The sequence below is a fragment of the Peromyscus maniculatus genome, chromosome 14 (genome assembly GCF_049852395.1).
Source record: "Peromyscus maniculatus bairdii isolate BWxNUB_F1_BW_parent chromosome 14, HU_Pman_BW_mat_3.1, whole genome shotgun sequence".
Classification (NCBI taxonomy): domain Eukaryota; kingdom Metazoa; phylum Chordata; class Mammalia; order Rodentia; family Cricetidae; genus Peromyscus; species Peromyscus maniculatus.
The window spans coordinates 62873132-62901014 of NC_134865.1; the positions used below are offsets into that span (position 1 = coordinate 62873132).

General features: G+C 39.7%; 1 protein-coding gene across 14 annotated transcripts in view; it reads right to left on the minus strand.

Moving 5' to 3' along the window:
- Window positions 1–27883, minus strand: part of Cep128 (centrosomal protein 128) — a 355586-nt gene that overhangs the window by 169092 nt on the left and 158611 nt on the right. For all 14 annotated transcript variants that reach the window (XR_013044433.1, XR_013044434.1, XR_013044435.1 and 11 more), the window contains one exon: window positions 17630–17822. Coding sequence is in view for 10 of the 14 variants with exons in the window: in XM_016005823.3 (XP_015861309.1) it covers window positions 17630–17822 (193 nt within the window). In the remaining 4 variants the exon portion in view is untranslated. The remainder of the gene's footprint in view (window positions 1–17629; window positions 17823–27883) is intronic.

Here is a 27883-nt window from a genome sequence, read left to right on the forward strand (position 1 = left end):
GTTTTCATGATTTCCATAGATCGGGTCATATGTTCTCCATAGGTAAGAGTCACATGTTCAACTGAGACTAAGTAAGACCAATGAACACATGTAGGAAATGTTCATAAATTACTTATTTAATATTTGCCCTTTTGACTATGTGGTCAAAAGACTAATTCACAAGACTGCCACACACATGTGAATGTGTGAATGTTCACCGTTTTTGCATATGTGTGTATTCTTATTATACCAATATACTTTCATTGGATGAAAATCATAACACTAACCACCCTCCTTCACACAGAAATGCCAGGGGCCAGCACAGTGGGGGAAAATCTGTGCACTGCAATAGTGATATCTTTGTTCTTTAAAATGGAGTGCAAACACTCCCCAAGCCAACAGTATTTACTTACTGAACTATTTGCATGTCAGTTCACTTTGGTTAGCTGATTTTGCTATGAATACATGAAATTAATTTGCCTCTTCTAATTAAATTTCATAGATGACACAAGGACATCTCCAAGGAATTAGTACCTAATATCATAACTCAACAAACCTCTTTAGAAATAAATTAATTTGAATTATGTCTTTAAAAAATTAATAAGATGGCTTTGAAAATTAGGAATTGTAATACTAAGATCTGCCTCAGTCACAGCCAAGGCACCAAGATGGATAAGAAAAGGAAAGTGGTATGCATATTTTCCGAAGTGTGCTACTGAAGATTCCTACACATTTCAATTTCTGCAATCTCTAAAAAAGTTAACAAGATCTGAGCAGGCTAACTTTGTACTGTCCATCACTTAAATGGAGGTCCACACTTTAGAGGTTTTCCTAAAGCACCAGCCATGCCTAGCACTGAGCAATGAAAACCAATGAACCAGTGAACACAAGCCGACGCCATTGTGCCCTCAGACAGACGCTTTGCATCCACAATTAGCTCTGGGGAAATCTGCATACACCTACAAAAACAGCCCAGCTTCCTCCAAGTAGATGGTCAAGAGAATCCTGGGGCCTGAGTACCCACAGCACAGTACAGTACAGGAGCAGGGACTTCCACAGTTGAGTGGACTGGCAGACACCGATGACCCTATGAATGCATTATCCCAGTTCCAAGGAAGCACTTCACAGGCCGCCTAAGGAGGCTACTGAAGGTCACAGTAACCATCAAGACTTTCTTGCTGGTATCTTTTATGTCAGTTTCCCACTCAAACTATCTCAGTCAGTAAGGCACCGGTTATTCCACACTGATATTCTGAACTGATGGATAACCAAGTTAGAAGCCCCAGGAAAAATTTCCTGAGCTTTTCATTCCTCACGATGCGGCCAATTTGCAAATGCCCCAAGCTTACAAACTGCTACTTGAAAAGCACAAGTTTGGACCAATTTCATCTTTCCACAGATGATGAATGGCCTGACCTATCTGGAAAGAACACGAGAGTTAAATCTAATCATATCATAAAGCAATAAAGGCAGAGATACTAGCAAGTTAAACAAAACCACAGCTGCTTGTCACCAATACTAATAAAATCACTGTGGAGAAGACAGAAGCACTTTATGTGGAAGCTGTTACAGGCAAACATCCCCCCTTGTGCCCAGCACTGTCCTATAAATATAACGAATCAGACTTGCTGTAAAACACATGGCATCTTATATAAAAGACTTTATAATCTGACAGCCACAGTTCCATGTTTCTCCTTCCTCAGGTCTCATCTGATGAACTGAACTCCTAAAGCTGTCTACTCCTCCACTAGTGAGGTTTTTTCCCCCATTTCCTCATCAAATGTGTGTGTGTGTGTGTGTGTGTGTGTGTGTGTGTGTGTGTGTGTGTGTGTGTATTAAAAGTAGGACTGGTTCCTTCCTGACCTCTGACCTAGGCCCCTCTTTCAGTTCCTAGACACACCCAGCCACTGTTGTATCTTTCTCTGTGTCCAGATTATTTAGAGCAAGACACAGAAAGGAGCATTACAGCGAGCATCTGAACTACTGGACCATCATGTCCTCCAGGGCAGACAAGATCCCTCACTGTACACTTAGTCAGTTCAATGTTGTGCATACATTTAAACCTCAAACTGTGCCTAAGCAGAACACTCCTGTTTACCATCACTAAAGCTCCAGGTAAGTGAAAATGATGAGTCAGTAATAATGATTTTATTTTTATTTTTATGTAAGTTACATTTATTGTCCTACAACTTAGTTTTACATATGTACACACACACACACACACAATCAAGTTAATTGAATGAAAAAGCATGTTTATTAGAAATTATGAAAAAGCAACTGGAAACCAGCCCTTCAGTGCTACAGTCTCCTATTTTATTTAGAAGCATCTAGTGTTTATCTCTCACTCTGTGAGTAGAGAAAAGCTAGAGAATCCAGTTCTCTCATTATCTATCCACATGGGATCCAATTTTAATATTTGGAAAAGATAGTTACTTGTAAGAATACATTGAATATTTATTCCTTGCAATAGAGCAGAGATGTGCAAAATTTCAAAATTAAATCTCAGGCATTTAATTGTACAATATTCCTCTTCATAAATAAGACCATGTGTTGTTTCGGAGGTGTGAGTACAGTAGGAATCCTAGATTTTCCTCATGAGTCCACCAGTTAGAATCACTAATTCAGGGAGAAACACACACAAACTTACAAGGCTGTGTCTCCCATTTGCTTTTTAAAACCATCCATCAGCTGAGAAAAGCTGTGTCATTCCACAGCTGAATGCACAGGAGTAGATCCGTGTGTGTGTGTGTGTGTGTGTGTGTGTGTGTGTGTGTGTGTGCATATGTGTGTGGGTGAGTGAGCTTGTTCAACTAAACACAAAGCACCAAACACACCAGAGTTTCTTGGTCCTTAGAATCCACTAGAACCAGATAAGAAAGATCTAGAAACCAGTTAAGCTCTTTGTTAGGTAAGCCTTAAATGTCTCATATGTTCTCCATGCTAACTACAGCAACACTTCAAAGCCCACGCGAAACCAAGAGGCAAGAACTGCTCTCCTCACATTTCACACACACTTCTGTCCATAACACCTGTCAACAGAAGGAGCAGTTTTTATGAAATATTTATAATAATATCCTGTTCGGAAAGGCAATTTCTAATTTTAAATCAATTGAAGGAGAACATGATACTTGAAAAAAGTATCATTATTATTTTATTTTAAAAATAAAAATAAAATTTGAAAAACACGAAAATGTGCTTGTGGTAAACATTGTAGACATAGCATGTTTTCGTTCCTACATACATTTAATACTCTGAAAATTGGCCTCTGCAATAATTTTACAGTATTTAAAATACTACCTCACCTAAGCCACTCAGACAATAAAGAAGAACTGCCTTGAGCTTAAACTGTTTGTCAAGTATAATCCATGACCAAAAGGACATAAAATTAAAATTTATAAGTAACATCATCTCAAACACTAGTAAATATAATGAAAAAAGTACATGTAAGAGCTGGGTGGAGAGTTCAAATCTGCAGAGCCGAGATATAAGGCTGGGCACAGCAGCAGATACATGGCCCCCTAGAATTAAGGGTAGGTCTCTGGGACTGGCTAATCAGCCAAGCCAGAAGAATCCAATAAATGAGTTCAAGGTTCAGTGAGAAACGCTTTCTCAAGAAGTGAGTACAGAATGATTAAGAGAGACACGCACTGTCTGCCTATGGCCTCCACACATGCACATATATCACCCCATAAACACACCAAAATACATGAGAACGACATAGTAAATTGGGTAGTAATTTTTTCTATTTTGTTTTATGTGTGGATATGTTTCTATGGATGTAAGTGTGTATGGGTGTGTTGCATGTGTGTGTTTGTGTGTATGTACATATATTTTAGGCCAGGTCAACCTTGGGTATCTTTCCATGGGTGCTGTTAACATTGTTGTGTTTTGCTTTGTTTTGTTGAGATAGTCCCTCATTTGTTGGCCTAGAGCTTGACAACAAGCTAAGCTGAATGACCAGCAAGCCTTGGGGATCCTTCTCTCACAGCCTTCCTAGGGCTAGTATTACAAGGTATGCACCACCATGCCCAGATTTATTTTTTAAAATGGGGATAGACTCAGTTCCTGATGCTTGCACTGGAAACATGTTACCAACTGAGCCATATCCCCCGCCCCAAATTGGGCTTTTTTTTTTTTTAAGTTTCTCTGCATAGCAATCACAAAAACCAAGAAAACTAGAAAAGAAGACTTTAAGAGAAAATATACTAGGCAGGATAAAGAAGGACAAACAGCCCAAGGCTAAACGGAGACTGGCAGAGGAGCTCAGTGAGACAGAGGGCACAGGAGTGAGAGCCACTGGAGAGCCAAGCGAGCGGGGAGGGCATGGGACCCACTGGCAGGACGCATGACCTTCAGCTAAGGTCTTCCCTGGGCACTTGCATTTCTTCTGTAAAACAGGGAGGGTAAGAGAAGCACCTAGTCAAGAGCTGTGGTGAGGATTAAAGAGACTAACACAGGACAGAGCTGGTCACAAAAGGGTGTAAAACTGCATTCACCTCTGTATTCCAGCATTAATATCATCTACAATGTCCTCCCCTTTTCCATGGTGCATACAGTCTAAGATTTTTCCATGTGTTACATCAGAAAGTAACACATTTTCCAGTATATATACTGTTTTTTTACCTATATGTACATTCTTCTGATAAAGCTTAATGAGTCAATGAATACCAAAATATTAGCAGTAACTAATAGTAAAACAACAATAACAACATAAAATAGTAAAAGTTATTTAACTCCAGATTATTTCTGCTTCATAGTTTCAGACCAGTCAACACTGGTAATGGGAACTCCAGAGTGAGACTCAGACCTACGACTATGTATGGCAAAGTTACCAGTTGTAACTACTATGGCTGGACGATGACAGCAGTCCACTAATCCTTTAATGTCCATCGTTGACTGGAGATAAATGGAAGCCAACAGGAGGCTAACGCAGCAATGTCAAGGCCAAGGATGAATCTGGACCACAGTACAGAAGAAGATGAATCGGAGATACAGTATAGAAGCAGAGCTCAAAGGACTGTTCAGTGAACCACATGTGCACAGGTCAGTTCTCTCCTAGGGGTTCTCATAGGGGTTCCAGGGATCAAACTCAGGTCATCAGGTTTGACAACAAGGACCTCTGCCCACTGAAGGATCTCATCAGTCACAGTAATTTTTACTTGGTGACTGGATGATGTACTCAATAGTTTTAAAGATTTCACTGTTCAGTATAGTTCATTCAAGTATCATCTATCCTGGTCATTTCTCACTCTGACTTCCTTCATTTCTCATGTTTTCAAAGTTCATTCACATTGTGAGATATATTAATACTATATCTATTCTTATTACTTAACCATAATCCTTTTATGAGTGTTCCATGCCTCATTTATCCATGAATTGGGTAGCTAGTGGGATTGTTTTGTAGTAGGGAAGTAAGGTGGAAAGAAGTATCAAGATTAACACATAAAAGGAGGCCAGTTGACAGGGCTGGAAGCCCCCACCCCCACACAAGTAATAAACAAAGCATGCACAAGGAAAGTGCACTCTATTCAGTATGGAAGAGTCAGGGACCAGGAAAAGAATCCACAAAGGCTCACAACTCTTGCGGCCCAGTGACACTGGCACTTCTAATCTTTCCAGCTCTCTGGCTCACATCCACCTTTGGAAATGCTCCCTTTGCAGACAGCTCGATTGCTACTGTATCCATGCACTCCAGCTCCAGCTGTTTGTTCAGAGACACCATAACCTGGAAATTCTATGTATGCCATATGCCCTTACTGGTTTGTTAGCCACTGTGGACACTGCCCACTGTGAACATAAATATGCATGTATAAACTTTCCTAGAACGTATGTTTTTTACTTCTCTGGGGCACATATCTACGAGTACAAGTGCTAAGTTCTGTGGAAATTCTCTGGTTCATTTAATGGCTGCATCACTTTGTTTCCTCATCAAGGGAATACAAAGGTTCCACTTCTCTGCATCCTTTCCAAGAGTTGTTGTGACCTGTGTATTTTTTTTATAGCTACCCTAGTTCAGATGAACTGTTATCTCCCAGTACTTTCCATTTGCATTTCCCTGGTGGCTAATGTCCTCACTTCCCTGTGCTCATTAGCCATTTTGTATCTGCTTTAGAGAAGTGTCTATTCAAACCTTTACCCATTTTTAATTGGGTAGTTTATCATTTCATTATGGAGTTACAAAAGCAAAGTATACTAATCAAGGCAAAGACTGAAACAAACAAACAAACAAACAAACAAACAAACAGATAAACCTACTGTGAGGTGGTAGCTTCCAAAATGTGAAAGCTCTCAAGGGCAGATATTCTATCACCATTCACTTTCAATGACACTTGTACCTCGCATGGTGACGAGAAGAACAGGAAGTTAAATATTTTAAAGAACGTATGAGAAAACGGCTCAGCGGTTAAGAGCACCGGCTGTTCTTCCAGAGGTCCTGAGTTCAATTCCCAGCAACCACATGGTGACTCACAACCACCTGTAGTGAGATCTGGCGCCCTCTTCTGGCCTGCAGGAATACATGCAGGCAGAACACGGTAAACATAATAAGTCTTTAAAAAAAAAGAACATATGAAAATTAAGGAAATAAAAGGAGGTATCATAATCAGTTCAAATGGAAATGCTGTGTTGAGAACTCACTAACCACAGGCACTAACAACCACATTTAATTTTATGTGTCCACTCAAGATAGAGTAAAGACTACCTAGAGAAAGGGTTGAAACTGACCAGTGAAATGAGGATTAGAAATGTCTGTCATGCACACAAGAAGGAACAATGATAGCACAGATGGCCAGAGAAATCCCAAAGGTTTACATATTTGAAAAAATAAAATAAAAGTAATTTATATTTTTAAGGAGCAACAGTTAGCTTAAACAAAAAATAAATTATGGACATGTATAATTGCATTCACTTTTAAAACTGATCAAAAGAAACCCAAGAATAATCTATCTACCTAAACAGTCACTGGGTGCCATAGTCAAAACGGCATTGGGTTAAATGGGCATCAATCCAATTAAGAGGCCATTCCATACACATTTCCTCAGGACTTCCATCACATACCAAATCCTTATGTTCATGTGACTTAAAACTCATGTGACTTAAAACTCCTGAATGGTAGGCCTGTTGCTTTACCATGTACTTGAGGATGTGCCTAGTACAAGAAAGACATCATACACCCGACACAATTTACTAGCAGAGACTTTCATTGGTACCACTGAAAGTGTCTATAGACATTAGTAATGCCAATTCATTAGCTCCAGTCTGAAGACAATTTCACATTAGTTGGCACCTAAATCATTTTTTTTTCATTTCAACAAATGTGATAATATGTTTGCATCTAATTATTACTAAAAATGCTGACAAAACCATGTCCTTTTAATAAGAGTTGCAGGATACTGCTTCTGAATAGATTTTTTTTTTAAATGCTGACTCACAAAATGTAAATATAAGTTTCAAGGAAGAGAGAAGTTACAGGGCACAAAAATACAGTAATTTAAGTAACAAAAACACCAAGATGAAATGTATACAACCACATTTGCTTGTATACACATCACATAAGGGTAGATTATTTTCTTAGGTTTTCCAAAATTGAAGAGATTAGACTGAGAACTCTGAACACAGAATACTTAAGAGCAGAAACACAATCAATCACTGTTCCCAAACTTTGTAAACTTAGGTAAAGATGATCCTGAAAATATTCTTAACTTCATGCAGGAAAACAGAGTCTACACTGACAGGCTCTGTTGTGTATAATAGGCACATGACCTGGAGTGTTGACATGGCAGGATTTTGCTTAAGAGAAGGAGGATAATGGTCTAGCTAACGAAAGCGCAGGAACGGGTAATCAAGTTGCTCTGATCACAAAGGGCACAGGGTAAACAAGACTAGTGTCTCCTCACAGGAAGCCCATCACCTGGCCAACACAGCTGCTTTTCTCTGAGCATTAACTTACTTCATTGCTATTACTACTTTCTCCTCCTGGTATGAAATATGGCTTCTGAAAGAGATTTACAATTTTCCAATGAAATTATCAAAGCATTAAAAACAGGATTTTTTTCTTCTACTTTGAGTCTGAACGTTCCAATCAAGAGGAACTTAAGAGTGGCCTGGCCTTTTTGTCAGGCATCAAGCAAGGTGGGCCCCGTTACAAAGCTGGCCATGTAGGTCAGGCCAGGTTGTAGGTCAGGCCATGTGGGGCTGTTGAAACAAGTGACAGGAAACTAGACAATGACCCCAATTCACACTGACTACAATGCAGCAACAGTAACAAACGAAGCAGAGGAGTAAAAACAGAGTAAGAAAGAACAGGTTGGGGTGCAGCACAGGTACTACAAGGAATTTGCTCTCAACGCACAATTCCCGTGCACCTGCTGTAGCACAGGTAAGGTCAGTGTACTTGGATGTGTCATAGGCTAAGTGGAGGATAGACTAGTGCAAACAGTAACAAGTGCCAGTCATTTTTCTCACTGACTGGAAAAACCTGACACAAACGACTTGAAGAAGGAATAATACATTTGACTCACTGTTTCAGATATTTTGATCTCAGTTAGTTGGCTCTACTGCTGTCAGGAAACACCATGGTGGGAGTGTGTGGTAAAGCAAAGCTGTTCACATTACTATTTGGGAAGCAGAAAGTGGCCAGAGGCAAATTACACCCTTCAAAGACACACCCAGGGACCTACTTCTCAAACCAACTCCATTTTCTAACAGCCCATTCAACTATGAACTCATCAAGGGACTGATCCATTAATGAAATTAGCACACTCATCATCCAATCACCTTTTAGTAGCACTACCACCAGGAAGAAGCCTTCAATACATGAGCCTCTGGGACCATGTTTATCTAACCCATGACAACACTGTCCTGAAGTAATGAAATTAACAGGTACAACAACAGGACTACAAGAGAGGAACTCTTCAAGTTGGGGGATGTGTGATCTCTAATAAATAAGTAAAATCTCTACATGAATGAAGAGGCACACAGGTCCACAGGCACAACCCATATCCCATAGAGGAGATGGGGTAACAGGAGGACTGAGGTAGAGGAGAAATAGATGTGAATATTGAGAGGCAGAAATGGCCTAACCATGTAAGAGCCATAAACATGGGGCCAACATAACGTGTATCTACAAAATAAATGCTGGCACTCAGAAACAATGCCAAAGAAAATAGGACTGTTGTGCCCAGATCGTAACCCCCAGAGAGATCACCAAGGACGAGCATACCAGAATGCAAAAGCAAGATTTATCTGTTACAAGTCATGACAGGGAACTCAACTCAAGCCATCTCAAGTGAGGCAGGGAAGAGTTACTCTTTCTTGGGGAAGTTAGTTTTTATAGGCAAAACCCATAAAATTTCTTAGAGGGGAGGGGGTTAGTACGGGTCCATCCTTGATTGGTCCAGTTTTTCCCGGGCCTGGACTTTATCTTATTCTAGCTTATCTGTTTGCCCTGTCAGGAGTTTTACAACTCATCTCCGGGGTCTGGTCATATTATCTCCGGAGAGGGGCATTTTGTGGTTAATTGGTTACCATCAGACATTCTGACTTCGTTCTTTTGAGTTCCTGGGGCTGGCACCATCATTTCTGGTGACTTGAAACTGGCCTGGGTCTATCTATATTGAGATATCTTTGTCTAAGGCCCCCTTTTTGAGACAATAGAGTGAGGGTCTTGTTGTGTCTAGATCACGTCCCCAAAGCCGCCACTGGAGACTTTAGGTACAGAATGCAAAAGTAAGGTGTATTCTAAGTTTACAAGCCTCCAAGGGGGCTCTTCCAAATCTCTCACTCACAGCAGGGAGGTTGGAAGGAGCGCTCCCCTTTCTTTGTGAGGCTAGTTCCTAAAGGCACAAACCATATAGTTTATTTTAACCCGCCTCCCGTTTTTTTTTTTTTTTTTGGTTTTTTTTGTTTTTTTGTTTTTTTTTTTTTTTTTTAGTCTTTTGGTCGAATATCCTGACTCTGTGTTTTCCAAAGTCCCTGCAGCAGATACAGCCACCTGGGCAAAAGGGGTTTAAGATATTATCTACACTTAGGAATCCTGGTTTAAGCTTCTCTTTGTCTGTAGGGGATAGAGTGGGGGGTTTTACTGAGGTATCACAAGGACCATTCAAGAAATACATTCCAACTCATGGTAAAGAGTCCTGCATATTTTCTCCATTAAGAACTAGGGTGGAACAGACAGATAATATACTGTTTTTCACAAAACAATCATTAAATCTGCAGACGGGTGAACAGTGAGAAAAGGCCATGCTTTAACGGAATGAGAGTCCACAGCAGTCAACCACATCCTCAGAGGGCTCTCTTTAATTATCCAGAGACCAAGAAGCTTGCTGCACTCCTAGTGAGTTTGCATTCCTCACTAGTAAGTCAAGATTAAACATGGAAGGTTGTCTGTGAAATAACGTAATAGCATAGGCACTGAGGAAAGAGTAGGTCCCTTCTCATTTATTTCTTGGAGTATACACATAATAAAGGGGGTCAATTTTCAAGAATTTTGAAAAATAAAAAATTAGAGGCAAACAATCTGATCTAAGGAGGAGGATCAAGTTCCCAAGCTAAGCTAACAACAGTTAAAGACACTGGTTCTCAACCTATGGGTCACAATCCCCAAAGGGGTCATATATCAGATATTCACATTACAAATTTTAACAGTAGCAGAATTACAGTTATGAAGTAGCAACGAGATAATTTTATGGTTGTGGGTGACCACAGCGTGAGGAACTATATTGAAGGGTCGCAGCATTACAAAGGTTGAGAACCACTGGTCTAAGAGAAATTAACTTGAACTCAGTAAAACACTTACTAACTTCTATTTGTTAAACCAAAGACCTCTGGAAGCCAAAGAATAAGCTCTGTATAGAACCACAGCCAAAATTCTCAGGCAGTCTCTGTACAACACAAAGAAACTCCAGGTAAGCAATGAATGTCCTTGAAATGTCCCTCTTTCTAATTTGCCTGTTGTCTTTACCTACTATTGAGATATCTACTATCTAACTGAATCATGTCTACATACTTTAAATTTCTTCTTCTAGATTGCTATAGCAGGCACAAACTGTCTACACTGTAAAGTGTCTAGCAGGTTTTTTGTTTGTTGTTTTGGTGTGAGACAGTTTCTCTATGTAGTCCTAGATATCCTGGAACTTACTGTGTAGACCAGACTGGCTTCAAATTCAGACTTCTTATCTCTGCCTCCTTAGTGCTAGGTTTAAAAGCATGGTGGCTCACACCTTTAATCCCAGCACTCAGAAGGCAGAGGCAGGTGGATCTCTGTGAGTTCAAGACTAGCCTGGTCTGCAGAGCAAGTTCCAGGACAGCTAGGGCTATTACACAGAGAAACCCTGTCTCAAAGAATCAACAACAACAAAAAGCATGTACTACCATGCCCCAGCTCTAGTAATTGATAACATATAAATTATTTTCAAAATAACATAATACATGAGTTTGACTTTGCATTCATTATTTTGAACCACCAAAAGAATTCTCAATAATCTTGGCAGTTATACTACAGACAATTCTCTCATAAAGAACTATGACAGATACTACACCATCTGATACACATGCCTCTCCTGGACAGTGTTGTCCAAGAAGGAAGCCATGAGACATATAACATATACTGGACATGTGAAATATGGCTGGTTTAAACTGAGATGTGCTGTGGAGTAATATGTGTAATGTATTTTGAAGACCCAATTGATAAAGAATACCTCAATAATATTTCACATACTAAAGTGATCATAGTGAATACATAGCCATATAAATATAGTAAAATTAATTTTCACACCTTTTAATGGGGTTATAAGACAAGTTAAAAATGTATTTATAGGTCATATTTATATCTTTGCTTTGTGACAACATTCTTCTATACTGTTGAACAGTTTTTAATAACTAAGTAAATCAGCTACTGAATATTCCAGGATAGGAATAATGAGGAAATAAACTCAGAAGGAAGTAGTTGAGTAAAAGTTATGTTCAAAAAAAAAAAAAAATATATATATATATATATATATATATTTAAATTGTTTCAAAATATCACTTAATAATTGAGGAAATGTTAAATTGATGTTATTAGGTAAACATTCCTGGAAGGCATTTCATGTAGTAATCAAAGATAATAAATACTTATTAGGACTACATTGTGAAATGAAATGTTTGTGGGTCACAAGAAAGGCATCTGGTACTTTTCTTTAAAGAAATAGAAAGACAGACAGAAAGAAAGAGGGGGGGAGGAAGGAAGGAAGGAAGGAAGGAAGGAAGGAAGGAAGGAAGGAAGGAAGGAAGGAAGAAACGAAAGAGAAAGAAAGAAAGAAAGAAAGAAAGAAAGAAAGAAAGAAAGAAAGAAAGGAAGGAAGGAAGGAAGGAAGGAAGGAAGGAAGGAAGGAAGGAAGGAAGGAAGGAAGGAAGGAAGGAAGGAAGGAAGGAAGGAAGGAAGGAAGGAAGGAAGGAAGGAAGGAAGGGAGAAAAAGAAAGGAAGGAAGCAGGCAGACATTCAGATAGACAACAGGACACTCTTTTTTCTTTTTCTTTTCTTTTTTTTTTGCCATTATATTATTAAGAGTTTTCTTTTGTTTTTAATTGTTTGTTTGTTTGTTTGTTTGTTTGTTTGTTTTACATCCTGGTCACAGTTTCCCCTCCCTCTTCTCCTCCCATTCCCTTCCCCACATACACTCCCTCTGTTCCCACTCCCCTATCCACTCTCCCTCCATTTCTGTTTAGGAAAAGGCAGGTCTCCCATGAGTCAACAAAACAAGGCATACCAAGTTGTAGTAAGACTAAGCACCTCCCCATATATTAAGGCTGGGTAAGATGACCCAGTATGAGGAGTAGGGGAGGACACTCTTTCTTATTCCAAGCATAGACAGAACCAGTGGAGCTCGGGGACAAGGATCTATAGCTAGATGTTGCTCAATGTGTAGTGTCTTAAGCCTTAAGAACATCTCATTTAAATTATCACAGTAGCACTGCTGGGAAACAGCATCTTGCCATTCTATAGGCAGGTAGATCAATGTGGTAGAACACATATTTACCATTCATGTGATGCCAAGCCCTCATCACTGGGGTTGCACATACTTTGTAAATTCTCCAAAACAACACAAAACCATGAAGAACTATCTCTGCTCTTTGAAGTCTAATATTCATAAAGAAAAGACACAGAAAATAGACTTCATGTATCAGGGATAATATATTTTGCCATTCTCAGTCTAATAAAAAAAATAAGTTACTTGAAACATTTCTTATCTATGAGGCAGAATGTTCACATATAAGCAAGTAATTTATATAATTTTTCTTCCATGAACCTTGCATGTATCCTAGTCATAGAACTCTTACTTGCTATGTGTAAGGCCATGGGTAAAATCCTAGCATCACAACACAAATTATTCTGAATACTTTTGTCCCTGAAACTGGATTACATATCTTGTCATGCTTCTCAGATTCACAATGGGCAAATAAGCCAAAAGTGGGTGGGGGGAGATTTCTGTCACTTGACAGTTGAGGGGTCAGTTCCTTCTTCCTTCAGCCTTTTCATAGGATAGTGTCAATCAAGCATGGATGGGTGAGCAAAAAATTTCATCAGTGCAAAAATGACAAACTCCTCAAAGGAGAAGCCCACAAAGGTATCAAACTGTTACAAATAGAAATGAGGGTGTTCACTCTATGACAACAGAATACATGTGTGCACAAAACCCATGAAAAAAAATCACACATCCACTGCCAAATCAAAGAAAGGTTCTCTAAAGAACTTACATTCTAGAACTTTATTCAGGCTTACAGCAACAGAAATGTCTTGACTCGTGCTCTTTCCTTCAAAAGTAAGGATGTAATGCCCTTTTCCAAAAGTCTTATTCTATAACTTAATTGCTCCTATAAGAAGCTAGGGGGAAAAACTGTGAACTATAAATTAAGGAAGAAAATCTAACATAATGGTGAAATAGTGTCCAAAAACTGATACCCTTTTTGCATTAAAATATTCAGGGCTAATTATGATTTTAGCACTTGTTTTTATCCTTGCTTTGTTCACTGGCCAAACTTAAACACTTCTCATCTCCTTCAATGAAAGTAGCGCTATTATGTTTCTGGAAGCATGGGCAGGGTTCCTCAAAGCCTAATTTCAAGGTCTTAATTGGCTGAGGCAATGGGAGACTATACAAAGCCCACTTCACAGAGAAGGGCAGGATTGCCAGGTCACTTGAGAACAGATGAAGAGCTAACTGGAAGCTATTGCTGAAATCTTGCAGAGTGTGCTGGGAAGTTTTACCAAATAGTAACTTACAGAAAATGGAAGTGAACCATCCATCACCACAGTACTGAGCCCAGAGAGGTTGAGCTTGTCGAAACAGAACAATTAAAACTTAGAAACAGAGATTCTCACTTAACCACACATCAGCAAGCCAAGGAGGCTAAATGAAGACAGGGTACCACTACTGGTTCTGTAACAATTTCGATTTTGGAGATTCTCAGATTATAAATCCTCATCCTCTCTAAGGTCTCAAGAAGGCTGCTACTAACACTTTTCTCCATCTGGTACCATGAGACCGACCTTCTACTGTAACATGTGCAAAATTTGAAGAGTAATTCATCATCAATCCATTCATTTCCAACCCAACATCTGTGGTACTACAAAATAATTAACACATTAAATTATCTTGATCCACAAGCAGCTTAATGCTTAATAATATAACCATAATTAATCATTAATAACATGCGTGATAATAAAAAGAACTTAGGTAAATTGATTTCTTTGTCATCAACTCTAATTACTAGTAACAAATTTCCCAAACAAAACAGACCAATTTTTATCTGTGTAATTTAGACTCTATGAAAAAGAAAAAGACCTAAAATTAAGCTATGAAAACCTTTTAAATCATTTTATGTTCACATTAACAATAAAGACACACACTAAAAAAATAAAATTAAATGGCACCTTACACATTTGGGTTCCCAGTGAGGACTTCACTGCTAATTTCCACTTAGCAAATCAACAGAGAGCTCAGACACTTGCTGACATTTCAATAAGAAAATATAAATTTGTTTTATTTTACTATTATGAGAAAAATGCAATGTGAAGCTAAGTATTCATGTCTTTTTTATTTTTTAGAATGGGTTCCCACACAATTCATCTTTCCTAATTTCACACTCTAGTCCCTCCCTTGTTCCACCAGCTTTATTAATCTTTTTTGTATTTATTCTCTGTCAGCTTTGAGGAAAATCCAAGGTCCTGCTTCTTAATAAATTCTACCCTGTATTAAAGGCAAATATTGTTTATTCGTCTGTCTGTTTTCTCTCTGGGTCACTGGAGTTCAGTTCTTGAGTCTGGGTTTACTCTAGCTCATTCTTATCTTCCTCAAAGCATTTTACAGTTGAAAATGTATTCTTTTTTTTTTTTTTTTTTTTTTGATTTTTCGAGACAGGGTTTCTCTGTGTAGCTTTGCGCCTTTTCCTGGAACTCACTTGGTAGTCCAGGCTGGCCTCGAACTCACAGAGATCCGCCTGCCTCTGCCTCCCGAGTGCTGGGATTAAAGGCGTGCGCCACCACCGCCTGGCACGAAAATGTATCCTTTATTATCTACTGTTCCATATTCAGTTCCCTCAGTTCCAAGCTACCCCCAACAGGAATGAGCAATAAAAAACAAAATACTGTTTTCCTTTATCTTTGTACCAAGCAACAATGACTAGTAATTCTGTAAATGTCAGTATTACATGTATTTTTTTTTTTTTTGAGTAAGACAAGTTTGAAAAGTGACGTAATTTGGCAAGTAATAGAAGTGGTTGAGTGTGGCTGGACAGCCAATTAATAATGTGCAAACAAAACACAAATGGAATCTCACTGCTAATCTATGTGATATAGAAAATGCCTACAGTTGGTGGCCAAGAAATTCAAAATGTTAAGAAATTTGGGTCAATGGCCAGATATCAGCTTTTACAAATCTAAAATATAACACCCAAGTATGCTTCCTTTTTAAATTACGATTTTTCTCTCACTAAATGTTAATATTATACCCTCTCTAATGATGCTGTTTCATTCATTTAGTTGTCCATTTGTGGGCTGAAAATCCTTGGCATGTCTACAGTGCACTGGGCTATAGCACTGGAAGTACATCACTTTGCAACATTTACAAACCACTTCCTTCCGGAAACCTCCATAACTCCATGTAGCCATGTGTCAGTGGATAGATTATCCACCCAATGCATTCCTTATCTGTCTAGCTGGACGTGCACTGAGACAAAAACAGGTGATGCATCTGGGTAAGGACTGTCTAGCTGCTTGCCCAACTGCAGCCACTATTGCTAAGACAAAACTGTCAGTCGTTGAGCTGAGCACAAAAAAGGAAAGTAGATGGTGTTTATCCCCTCTAGTGCCTGCCACTTGGACTCTTAGTTAACAGACACTGACTATAAACAAACTGAGAAATCATTCTCTGTTATAAAGGTCTTACTTTCTCAAAGGCTACAAATAATTTCCCTTCTTCATATCTTAGTAGTAGCTTTCCTTTTAAAGCTATGTGTATAAATATTTTCTCTTTTGGATTTTGCATGCCACATTAATCTAAATACAAAGAAATGATGACGGGTCAAATACTACTTACCGACAATGAGGCTGATTTGTAACCTAGTGTTAGCTAGGAAGCATGACATAAAGCACAGGAAATACATACAGCTTTGGTCTCAAACTTCCATAGCCAGCTGTGGAAGTGTACTGTCATCATTGTACTTCCATTAAGGAAAAACAGAAAAGCATCCTTTGATATCTCCTGTAGCCACAGCTAATAATACTCAAGTGGCCGGGAGCAATAGTCCTCTGGATGTGGCCTGGATGGGCAAGCCTCTGCATAGCACTATTAGATATGATTTCCTCTTTAACACTTAATCTTTTCATGCATATCAAAATGTAAAATGAAGTTACTTTTAAGACAAATACTCTGAACAAGCATTGTCATATATTAAATTTCAGGTTTTCTTAAGGGGACACTACAATGAGCTTCCTGTGCTTCTTGATAGAGTTCATCAATAAGGCAATATAGCAATGGCTTAAGAACAAGAGTACTTGACTTCACAGGTTTTAGGCATCATTTTTCTTTTTCCTGTTATGATGAACGCAACTATACATGTACTTTTCTAACTCATTTGTGTAAGGTTTGACTCTGTCATAATTCTTCCAAACTCTGTCTTTCTTAGCCTATTATTTTCACCAGTGAGCTTACACCTCCTAATATGTGCACATCTATTTATTGTATTCATTTTCTGCCACCCAAGCCAGAATAAGGTAAGCTGAATAACGGACCTTTCCCTTTGGTTGATTCATTGTTCTCACCACCAGGGAGAGATTCCCTAATACAAAACAAGTCTTTGTTGAATGAATGGATATTTTACTTCAATCACTTTATCAGGAGAAAAGATGGAGCCTTACCAAGCCAATTCTCATACACATCCCACAGATACATATTGAAAGCACAAAAGAGGGCACTGTGGCCAAAGGAAATCTCTCAGGACTCAACAGCTTGCTCTGATAGTCTCAGAAATGAAGAAAGATGGGAGAATAAGAGGCAAGGAAAGAAAACCATTTAGAAAAAGTCCTAAGTGAAGAAGTACCAGGAGGTTTTCGTCCAGCCCCACGATCCTATGAAGACAGAGGAGGAGGAGAGGGAGCACACGGACCCACCTCTCTTCTCCTGGTGGAACTCCTCCAGAAGCTGCCCCTGCCTCTCGATGTGCTCGAACAGACAGAGCAGCTCAGACTCCTTGTGCTCCGTCAGGTCCCTGAGCTCCTGTCTGCAGAGCATCAGCTGCTGCCGCATGTTCTTCTCTCTGCTTTCTCTCTCTTTCAGCTCCTCACAGAGCCACTGAAGCTTGGTCTAAAGACAAAAAGACATTTATATCTACTTATTAAAAAGCAAAAGGAAAGTCTGGAAGACAACAGCCTATCTATGAGTCAAAAAAAAAGTAACATTACAATAATCCCAACAATAAAAGACAAATTAAGACACAGTTTGAACATTTAATTTGCTTAAAGGTTTATAACAGTTAAATGTTATTTCAGAGAAATCAGAGAAACATCACCCTTTACAATACCCACAAATAGGGTTGGGGATTTAGCTCAGTGGTAAGCGCAAGGCCCTGGGTTCGATCCTCAGCTCAAAAAAAAAAAGCTACAAATAACATAAAATACCTTGGGGTGACTCTAACTAAGCAAGTGAAGGACCTGTATGATGAGAACTTTAAGCCTCTGAAGAAAGAAATTGAAGAAGATATCAGAAAATGAAAAGATCTCCCATTCTCATGGATAGGTAGAATCAACATAGTAAAAATGTCAATCTTACCAAAAGCAATCTACAGATTCAATGCAATCCCCATCAAAATACCAACACAATACTTCACAGACTTGGAAAGAACAATACTTAACTTCATATGGAAAAACAAAAAACCTAGGATAGCTAAAAGACTCCTGCATAATAAAGCAACCTCTGGAGGCATCATGATCCCTGAACTCAAGCTCTACTATAGAGCTATAGTAATAAAAACAGCTTGGTGTTGGCATAAAAACCAACATGTGGACCAATGGAATCGAATTGAAGACCCTAACATTAATCCACACACTTATGAACATATGATTTTCGACAAAGAAGCCAAAACTGTACCATGGAAAAAAGAAAGCATCTTCAAAAAATGGTGCTGGCATAACTGGATGTCAACATGCAGAAGATTGCAAATAGATCCTTATCTGTCGCCATGCACAAAACTCAAGTCCAAGTGGATCAAAGACCTCACAATAAGTCCAGTTACACTGAACTTGATAGAAGAGAAAGTAGGAAGTAGTCTGGAACGAATTGGCACAGGAGACCACTTCCTGAATATAACACCAGTAGCACAGACACTGCGAATAACAATTAATAAATGGGACCTCCTGAAACTGAGAAGATTTGAGGAGCAAAGGACATGGTCAATAAGACCAAATGGCAGCCTACAGAATGGGAAAAGATCTTCACCAACCCCTCATCTGACAGAAGGCTGATCTCCAAAATACATAAAGAACTCAAAAAAGCGAGACATCAAAATACTGAACAATCCAATTAAAAAATGGGCTACAGAGCTTAACAGAGAATTCTCAACAGAAGAATCTCAAATGGCTGAAAGACATTTAAGGAATTGCTCAACATCCTTAGTCATCAGGGAAATGCAAATCAAAACAACTCTGAGATACCATCTTACACCTGTCAGAATGGCTAAGATAAAAAACACTGAAGACAGCTTATGTTGGAGAGGATGAAGAGCAAGATGAACACTCCTCCACTGTTGGTGGGAATGCAAACTTGTACAGCCACTCTGGAAATCAGTATGGTGGTTTCACAGAAAGTTGGGAATAAGTCTTCCTCAAGACCCAGTTATACCACTCTTGGGCATATACCCAAGGAATGCTCAATCTTACCACAAGAACACATGCTCAACTATGTTCATATCAGCATTATTCATAATAGCAAGAACCTGGAAACAACCTAGATGTCCCTCAGCTGAAGAATGGATAAAGAAAATGTGCCACATATACGCAATGGAGTACTCCTCAGCGGTTAAAAAAAAAAAAAAAAAAAAAAAAAAAAAAAAAAAACAATGATAACATGAAATTTGCAGGCAAATGGATGGATGTGGTGGTATTGTGTTCCCCAAAATATTGTGTACCTTAATAAACTTATCTGGGATCAGAGAACAGAAAAGCCACTAGTTAGGCAGTGATAGCACACACCTTTAATCCTAGCATTCCAGAGGCAGAAATCCATCTGGGATCTCTGAGTTCAAGGCCACACTGGAAACAGCCAGGCATGGTAACTCACGCCTTTAATCCCAGAAAGCGAGCCTTTAATTCTAGGGAGTGATGGTAGAAAGCAGAAAGGTATATAAGGCGTGAGGACCAGAAACTAGAAGCATTTGGCTGGTTAAGCATTCAGGCTTTTAAGCAGCAGTTCAGCTGAGAGCCATTGGGATGAGGACACAGAAGCTTCCAGTCTGAGGAAACAGGACCAGCTGAGGAACTGGTGAGGTGAGATAGCTGTGGCTTGTTCTGTCTCTCTGATTTTCCAGTGTTCACCCCAATACCTGGCTCGGGTTTGACTTTATTAATAAGAACTTTTAAGATTCCTGCTACAGATGGATCTAGAAAATGTCATCTTGAGTGAGGTAACCCAGACTCAGAAAGAAAAACATAGTATGTACTCGCTCATAAGTGGATAATAAATGAGGAAAGGGATGGCCAGACTGCAACCCACAACTCCAGAGAGGCTAACTAACAGGGAAAGACCCTAGAAGGGACACATGGATAATCCTGTGAAGGAGAAGTGGATGAGATCTACATGAGTGGACTGGGGGGGGGGGGTGACAGAGGGCGAGGAGTGGGGGATAAGAACATAGGGAAATGGGAGGGTCAAGCTGGAACAGGGACAGAGTGGGAGGGCAGGGAGGAAGATACCATGATAGATGAGGACATCATAGGAATAGGAAGAGGCAGGGTGCTGGGGAGGCTCTCAGGAATCCACAAGGTTGACCCCACCTTGGTCTGATGGCAGTGGTCCAGAGGGTGCCTGGACCGGTCTACTCTGGTGACCAGCCTAGCAGATAACCTAGCTGTCATCATAGAGCCTTTGTCCAATGACAGTTGGAGGCAGATACAGAGATCCACGGGCAGGCACCAGGCTGAGTTGTGGGAATCCAATTCATGGGAGAGAGGAGAGATACTGCAGGCAAGGGACATTGAGATCATGATGGGAGGATGTGCAGAGATGACAGACCACACTAGTGGAAACCCATGAACTGTGGACTGGTGGCTGTGGAGCCCCCATGGGACTGGACTAGGCCCTCTGGATACAGAAGACGGTTGTTTGGCTTGAACTGTTTGGGGGGCACCCAGGCAGGGGGATTGGCATCTGTCCCTGGTGCATAAGCAGCCTTCTGGGAATCCAGTGCCTGTGCTGTGACATCTTGCACAGCCTTGGTGCAGTGGGAAGGGGCTTGGACCTGCCTAGACTCAGTGAGCTGGGAGACCTCGATTTGGGGGATGTGGCGATGCGGGGTGGCTTAGGAAAGAGGGCTGGGAGGTGGGAGGAGGGAGGAGGAGGGGTCTGTGGATAGCATAAGGAGTAGAAAATTTCTTAATAAAGAAAAATTTATAAACTATATTATTTCAGGAATTAGGTTATGAAAGTCAAAAGATTTTAATAAAAATACCCAGTGCATTCTATTGTCTTTAGAAAGACAACACTACAGTAGAGTTTGGCCAACCATGACACAGGTGGTAGTTCATTAATTTGATATATAAGACAATTAAGTAAAGCCATTTAAAAGTTTACAAAACACCTGAGAATAGAATGACTTGGATTTAGAGATGGGGTAATGCTAATGAATACATTCATAGTTACAATGACTAAAATTACACAGTGCCATCCATCCTACAAATCCAGTAGATGGAAAGATTACAGCCTGGAAGAATGACACCAACAGCTGCACATAATTAAGTCAGGCCATGCAACTCTTCTGCAAAGACTCTAACCTCACCCACCTTCAATAGCCAGGGGTTTCAAGCAGAATGGGAAGTACATTTTTCTACTTTCAATATAAAATGACTCTGTAAGTGCTGAGAATACCCAAGATAGGCCGTCCAAGCCCAGCTGACTTTCAGTAGTCTTTACTATAGGCAGAAGTAAGCCATGTGAAACATCTGATGGAAAGGGAAAAGCAGGCTCGGTGTACATGTGCAGACACTGAAACCCTGAAAGTCTGCTGGTGAAAGAGCATGTGGGTCCACATGGCTGCTTTGGAAAACCATCACAGTTATAGAAAAGGTTAGACAGAGTTACCATATGAGCCAGCAATTCTACTAAGTAGAATAGATAAATGAAATCCATGAGAAAGCCATACAGGTATAGTCAAAGCACCATATTTACAACAGTCCTGAGAAACCAAAAGGCCCATCAAATGACAAATGGATAAATAAAATAAGAGCTACCCAAGCAATCAAATATGATGTCAGGATAAGCAAGGCAAACACAACATGACACGAAATGGGTAAACCTTGAAAACAACTTTTTCTATATAAAGAAAGGCAATCACAAAAGAACATGCTTGTATGACTCCATTTATTTCCCATCCAGAATAGACAATTCAATAGAAACAAGGCGGTTGGTGGTTGAGCAGGACTGGGAGCTGGTGAAAGGAAGGCTGGCAAGGAACAGTGAAGAGTTAAGCAACAGTGAAAAGTTCTGATTTTCTTTCTAGGTGAAAAGGGGTTCTAAACTTGTGCTGATGGCTGTACAACTCTATAAACATACTAAAGGTACTGGGCATACCTCAACTGAGCGTGTGTGTGTGTGTGTGTGTGTGTGTGTGTGTGTGTGTGTGTGTGTGTGTGTATGCGCGCAGACATGGACATATAGGAGGGAGGGTACCACATACACAATTATGGTGTGTATATGGAGGTTAAAAGCCAATGTCAGCTGTCTTCCTCTTCTGCTCTCTATTTTACTTTTTGAAAAAGTTCCCTCAGTGAACCAGGAGCTCACTGACTGAGATTAGCTGGCCAGCAAACTTAGGGGATCCTTCTGTTTCTACCTGGCCAGTGCTGGAATTACAGGTACATACCACCAGGCCCAGCTTTTTACATGGGTGCTGGGTATCTGAACCCTTTTTCTCACGCTTGCACAGTAAGCACTTATTGACTGAGTGATCTATTGTTTAAACAACAACAAAAACCAAAAGGCATAGAATGTTACAGGGGCTAGAAAAACAAACCTGAAATTAAGCCTCCCTGGATAAATAAGATCAGGTTTCAAGTACATACTATGCAGTCTGTGGGCCTGTCTTATCTGGCCATCATTGAATAAACATGGATGTCCCACAACTTCAATTGGGCTGTGGAAACAAACTATGACTAAAGAAATTAATAATTCCTGCCTTACTTTCTAACATTCCATTTAAAATATTCATGCAAATGCAAAGATAGAAAAAGTTCGACAAGACAGGAGACAAGGAAACATGATCAAATCCTTGCCAGATAAAAGGAACCATTTCCACTGAGCCACTGAGGAAGGACACAGGGTTGGGCTGACATCGTTATCCTCATTCGCCAGAAAAGGGAGTGCTCTTTAGAAAATATAATCTCCATTCCAAGAGGAGCATACATTGGAGGCTGGAAATCAAGGAATGGTAATACAGCTGCAAGCAAATGAAGAACACGGGATGAGCCAAAACCTGCATATTTCAGATCTGACAGTTCCTCCAAACTCACAGTCAGGTAGAAAGAAGAATCAATATTAGTGTCTAAGTTTCTAACTTATGAAGTGTAAAACAAAACACCAGAAACAACAAAGCCTTGGGAATGAGAAGTCAATGTCAGACTGGAAAATGAAGATCTTGAGCCAATGAGACAGAAGCAAAGGTGTGTATAAGAGTATAGAGCTCAAGAGAATTGGATAAGGACATAGATTATGGCTCAGCAATAGAGGCAGCCAAAGTTCTCAAAACAGATAAGATTATCCAGTGAGAATGACTAAGAGACAATAAATAGTTCAAGATATGATGACAAACACCTCAAAATGAAGCAAGAAAGTGATCTTTCAAAGACAGGAGGTAAAGCCAAGAAGACTTCAGTGACGGAGCCCAAGAACTAAAATACAAGATAGATGTTCTCAATGTCAAGGACTATTGAGAAGAAAGAATAAGGACACTATGTAATTCTAAAAGAAGAATCCTTGACCAAAGTAACTGTAGCTCACTCCATCTTGCCAAAAGAGGACTGGAAAAAAATGAGTGTCACACTATTATGGTGATTGTTTCTACTAGCACAAAGTAGGAAGAAAAGGAGATCATGACTCAAATTTTATTCTATTCATTTCTGCAGTATCAGAATATTTAAATTGAGAATGCACTTAAAGTATTATGTAATAAACATCTATATAACACAACTACTAACTCTAGATATCAGCTGGAAACGACTCAGATATTAAGTCACGAATTTACCCACAGATAGATTACAAGAATGTACCACACAGCAGGGTTCTATATTAAAACACAATATGAATCTACACATCGTACTTTTTTTTTTCACTTCACAAGTTCTTGCTACTGCCTCAAGCCAAGCATCTGAAAAGCTTCCCTGAGCATCAGACCATTAGTGACATGATGCAGTGGAAGAGAAGGTTAGATCTAGTTTTGGAAAAAAGGTGACCTGGGTAGCCAAGTCTATCTGCTATCTATTTGGCAGTTTAAACACATACATTTTTGTCCTTGTAAGGGATTTATATCTTTTTTTTTTTTCTTTTTTTTTTTTTTTTCTTCTTCTTTTTTTTTTTTCGAGACAGGGTTTCTCTGTGTAGCTTTGCGCCTTTCCTGGAGCTCACTTGGTAGCCCAGGCTGGCCTCGAACTCACAAAGATCCGCCTGCCTCTGCCTCCCGAGTGCTGGGATTAAAGGCGTGCGCCACCACGCCCGGCATGGGATTTATATCTTTAAGACTTCCACCAAGCATGTTGTATCTTTACCTAAAGTCTTCTGTAAAAAGGGCCAGTGTCAACACACTGGCATTAGTATGATATCATAGACTCTGAAGGATCTCACAAATGCAATTAAGATGTTTTAAGTTCTAAAATGATGCTTCTCAAATATGTCTATGTACATACATATATTTGTAACAGCACATTGGTAATGATGCACCACATAAAAGCCATGCAAAACCCCCAGTATCAGGCATAGGAAATCTCCCCTCAAGTTGTTGCCTGGGGGAATATGATAGTCTTCCAAAATAACATGAGCTATTACCATCACCTTAGTTGTCCTCTAGACAACTAAGAGCCTACTGCTGAAAATACAATACACTTTGAACACAGGCCTTGGAGGCATCAAGCTGGAACTGACCTGGATGACCCCTCTCTGAGTTCTCATTGGATTGGAAGGTGCTATGCAAGCTGCTAAAGGAAGAGAGTAATTGGTAGTCCTGCCCTACTGAAAAGCTTATGACCCACAATGACTGGACTGCTGAGACAGCCTCAATGGTACAAAAGTGGCACTTTTATCTTGGAAATGGAAAACCAACAGCTGTCTCATTGTACTTGAGGCTTGCTCAACAAAAGGAAATTTGTACCTGGTACTGAAAACCCAGTCAATTACCCACGGATTGAGAAGTCAGTGACCAGGAGGAAAACCTACCACTACCATTTTTCTAAACCAACATTACTTCTAAATCAATTCTAAATGCTAACCTTTATAACTACAGATGAGTATAGCTCTCATCCCTCATCCAAGGAGCTCTCGATACAATAGACAGAGATTATTACCGAGATCCACCACTGGTCAAACTGAAGAGAATACAGGACTGTGGGGTGTCCAACTTCAACTGATACATCTGCAATGTAACCCCTACAGAGGCTAGAACACCAGTTGCCAGATGTCGCCTGGACAAGACAGCACAAATGCACCCAACAAATCTTCACAATAGGGTTGCCTGAACAAGACCAGCATACTGAAAACTCCAGGTGAGATGCCAATGTGGACAGCAGAAATTTCGCATGGTCTCATACCTAGATGAAGCACTATAAGTAGCCAATGGCTGCTAAGAAAATAGTTTCCTCCAGGGATGAGCTCCCACAATGTTGAATTTCAAGTGGTCAACCCTAAACACAGGTACATACAAGCAACATTAAATGGACTCAGTAGGTTACATTGATGTGTGTGCCACACACATGTAATGATAACAGTCAAAAAAGAGTCCATAATGGTGTGGGGCAGAGGAGGAGTTTGAGGGCGGGGAAGGGGGAGTGATACAGATATCGAGTGCTCATGAATGTACAAAGATCTCGAAATAAAAGAAACCACATCTTACACATTAGCAACAAAAAAAAGCCACATTTTTGAAGTAAAAAAAAATCCTATTTCTCTTTTAGAATTAGAAATCTTAGCTGACACTAGTGACCATTCAAAAGTAACACATTTCACACCTGCACAATACCAATTTGAACTACACAATACAGCACAACAGAGATGGGCTAAAGCCTGTGCCTGTGATTGGCCGGGTAACTACACCCTCTATCCACAGTGTTAGTTGATGTGCCATGGCACTTTAAAGCTACAGGCTCTAATTTATTTCAACCAGTTGGCACATAACAAATTACTTCACTCAGTAACATCATGGACTAACCAATGTGCTTAGAAATTGGGGAAGTGGTACAAAAGGCTAACTCTCATGGTCAGATCTCAAAATTAAATTTTCTGGAAACTGAACTATTTAAATTCTTTAATTACTGCCAATGGAAATACAGTAAGCATTAATTCTCCGAGGATTTGTCTAAAATCTTGCATTATTCAACATTATAGAAAAGTATTAAAAGTCAGAATATTAAATTGATTTATTAGTATGATGGCATAGAACTATACTACCTTTTAACAGAGAATAAAATGAAATAACTTTGTAAGCAGAAGAAATTCATGTGCACAGGATGATATTTAAAAGGGCCAGACCTGAAGGAAGATACATTAAAAAATAACAAATGAATACAGGCTGATACAAGGTATGGGGTTCACGGTGGGCCACAAGCTATACCAGAGGCCTGGGAAAAATGACAAACAGCAGTGGTTATCAAATTCCTATCAAAAAGAAGATCGCTTACTCTAGGAAAAAATTACTGCGGGATAGTGCAGGACTTAATTTGATTGGTTTACATCAGATGTAACAAGAGGAAATCGCTACAGAAACCAGGTAGGAAACACGAATAAATTAAAAGGTGAGAAAATACCATGTATCTTAAAGTACACTATTATCATTGAGGCTGCTGTTTCACTATTTTAGCATTCTGAACTACATTTGTGAGGTGGTATTGTGTTCCTCGAAATATTGTGCACCCTAATAAACTTATCTGGGGTCAGAGACAGAACAGCCACAATTATTAAACAGAGGATAGGCAGTGGTAGCACACGCCTTTAGTCCTAGCAATCCAGAGGCAGAAATCCATCTGTTCAAGGATACAGCCAAGCATGCTGACTCACGACTTTAATCCCAAAAAGCAAGCCTTTAATCCCAGGTAGTGGTGGTAGAAAGCAGAAAGGTAATATAAGGTGTGAGGACCAGAAACTAGCAGCATTTGGCTGGTTAAGCATTTGGCTGGTTAAGCCACTTGGCTGGTTAAGCTTTTAGGTTTTGAGCAGCACAGTTCAGCTGAAAGCCATTCGGATATGAGGACACAGAGGCTTCCAGTCTGAGGAAACAAGATCAGCTGAGAAATTGGCCAGGTGAGGTTAGCTGTGGCTTGTTCTGTCTCTCTGATCTTCCAGTATTCACCCCAATAACTGGCCTCAGGTTGATTTTATTAATAAGAACTTTTAAGGTTCATGCTACACATTTGGATATTTGAAATACAACGGCCTTTCTAAAATTAACTGTAAAAAATAAGTGTAATAAAATTCAAGGAACACTTTCCCTCCCACAGTGTAAGCATCAGTTTTAATGTGAGCAGGCCTAACGTTCTCCTCAGCTCCCAGGGCTTCCTGGCACATGACGACAAGACCCTGTTCTACCAGATCAGCTAACAAACTCCACATTGTCATCATGTGTTTTCCTCCTCATGCTCAGTGCTTGCTCACTACCACTGCAACAGCTGGAAACACTTTTGGGAAAGAAAGAAAGAAAGAAAGAAAGAAAGAAAGAAAGAAAGAAAGAAAGAAAGAAAGAAAGAAAGAAAGAAAGAAAGAAAGAAAGAAAGGAGGGAGGGAGGGAGGGAGGGAGGGAGGGAGGGAGGGAGGGAGGGAGGGAGGGAGGGAGGGAGGGAGGGAGGGAGGGAGGGAGGGAGGGAGGGAGGGAAGAGAACGAAAGAAAGATAAAGAAAGAAAGAAAGATAAAGAAAGAAAGAAAGAAAGAAAGAAAGAAAGAAAGAAAGAAAGAAAGAAAG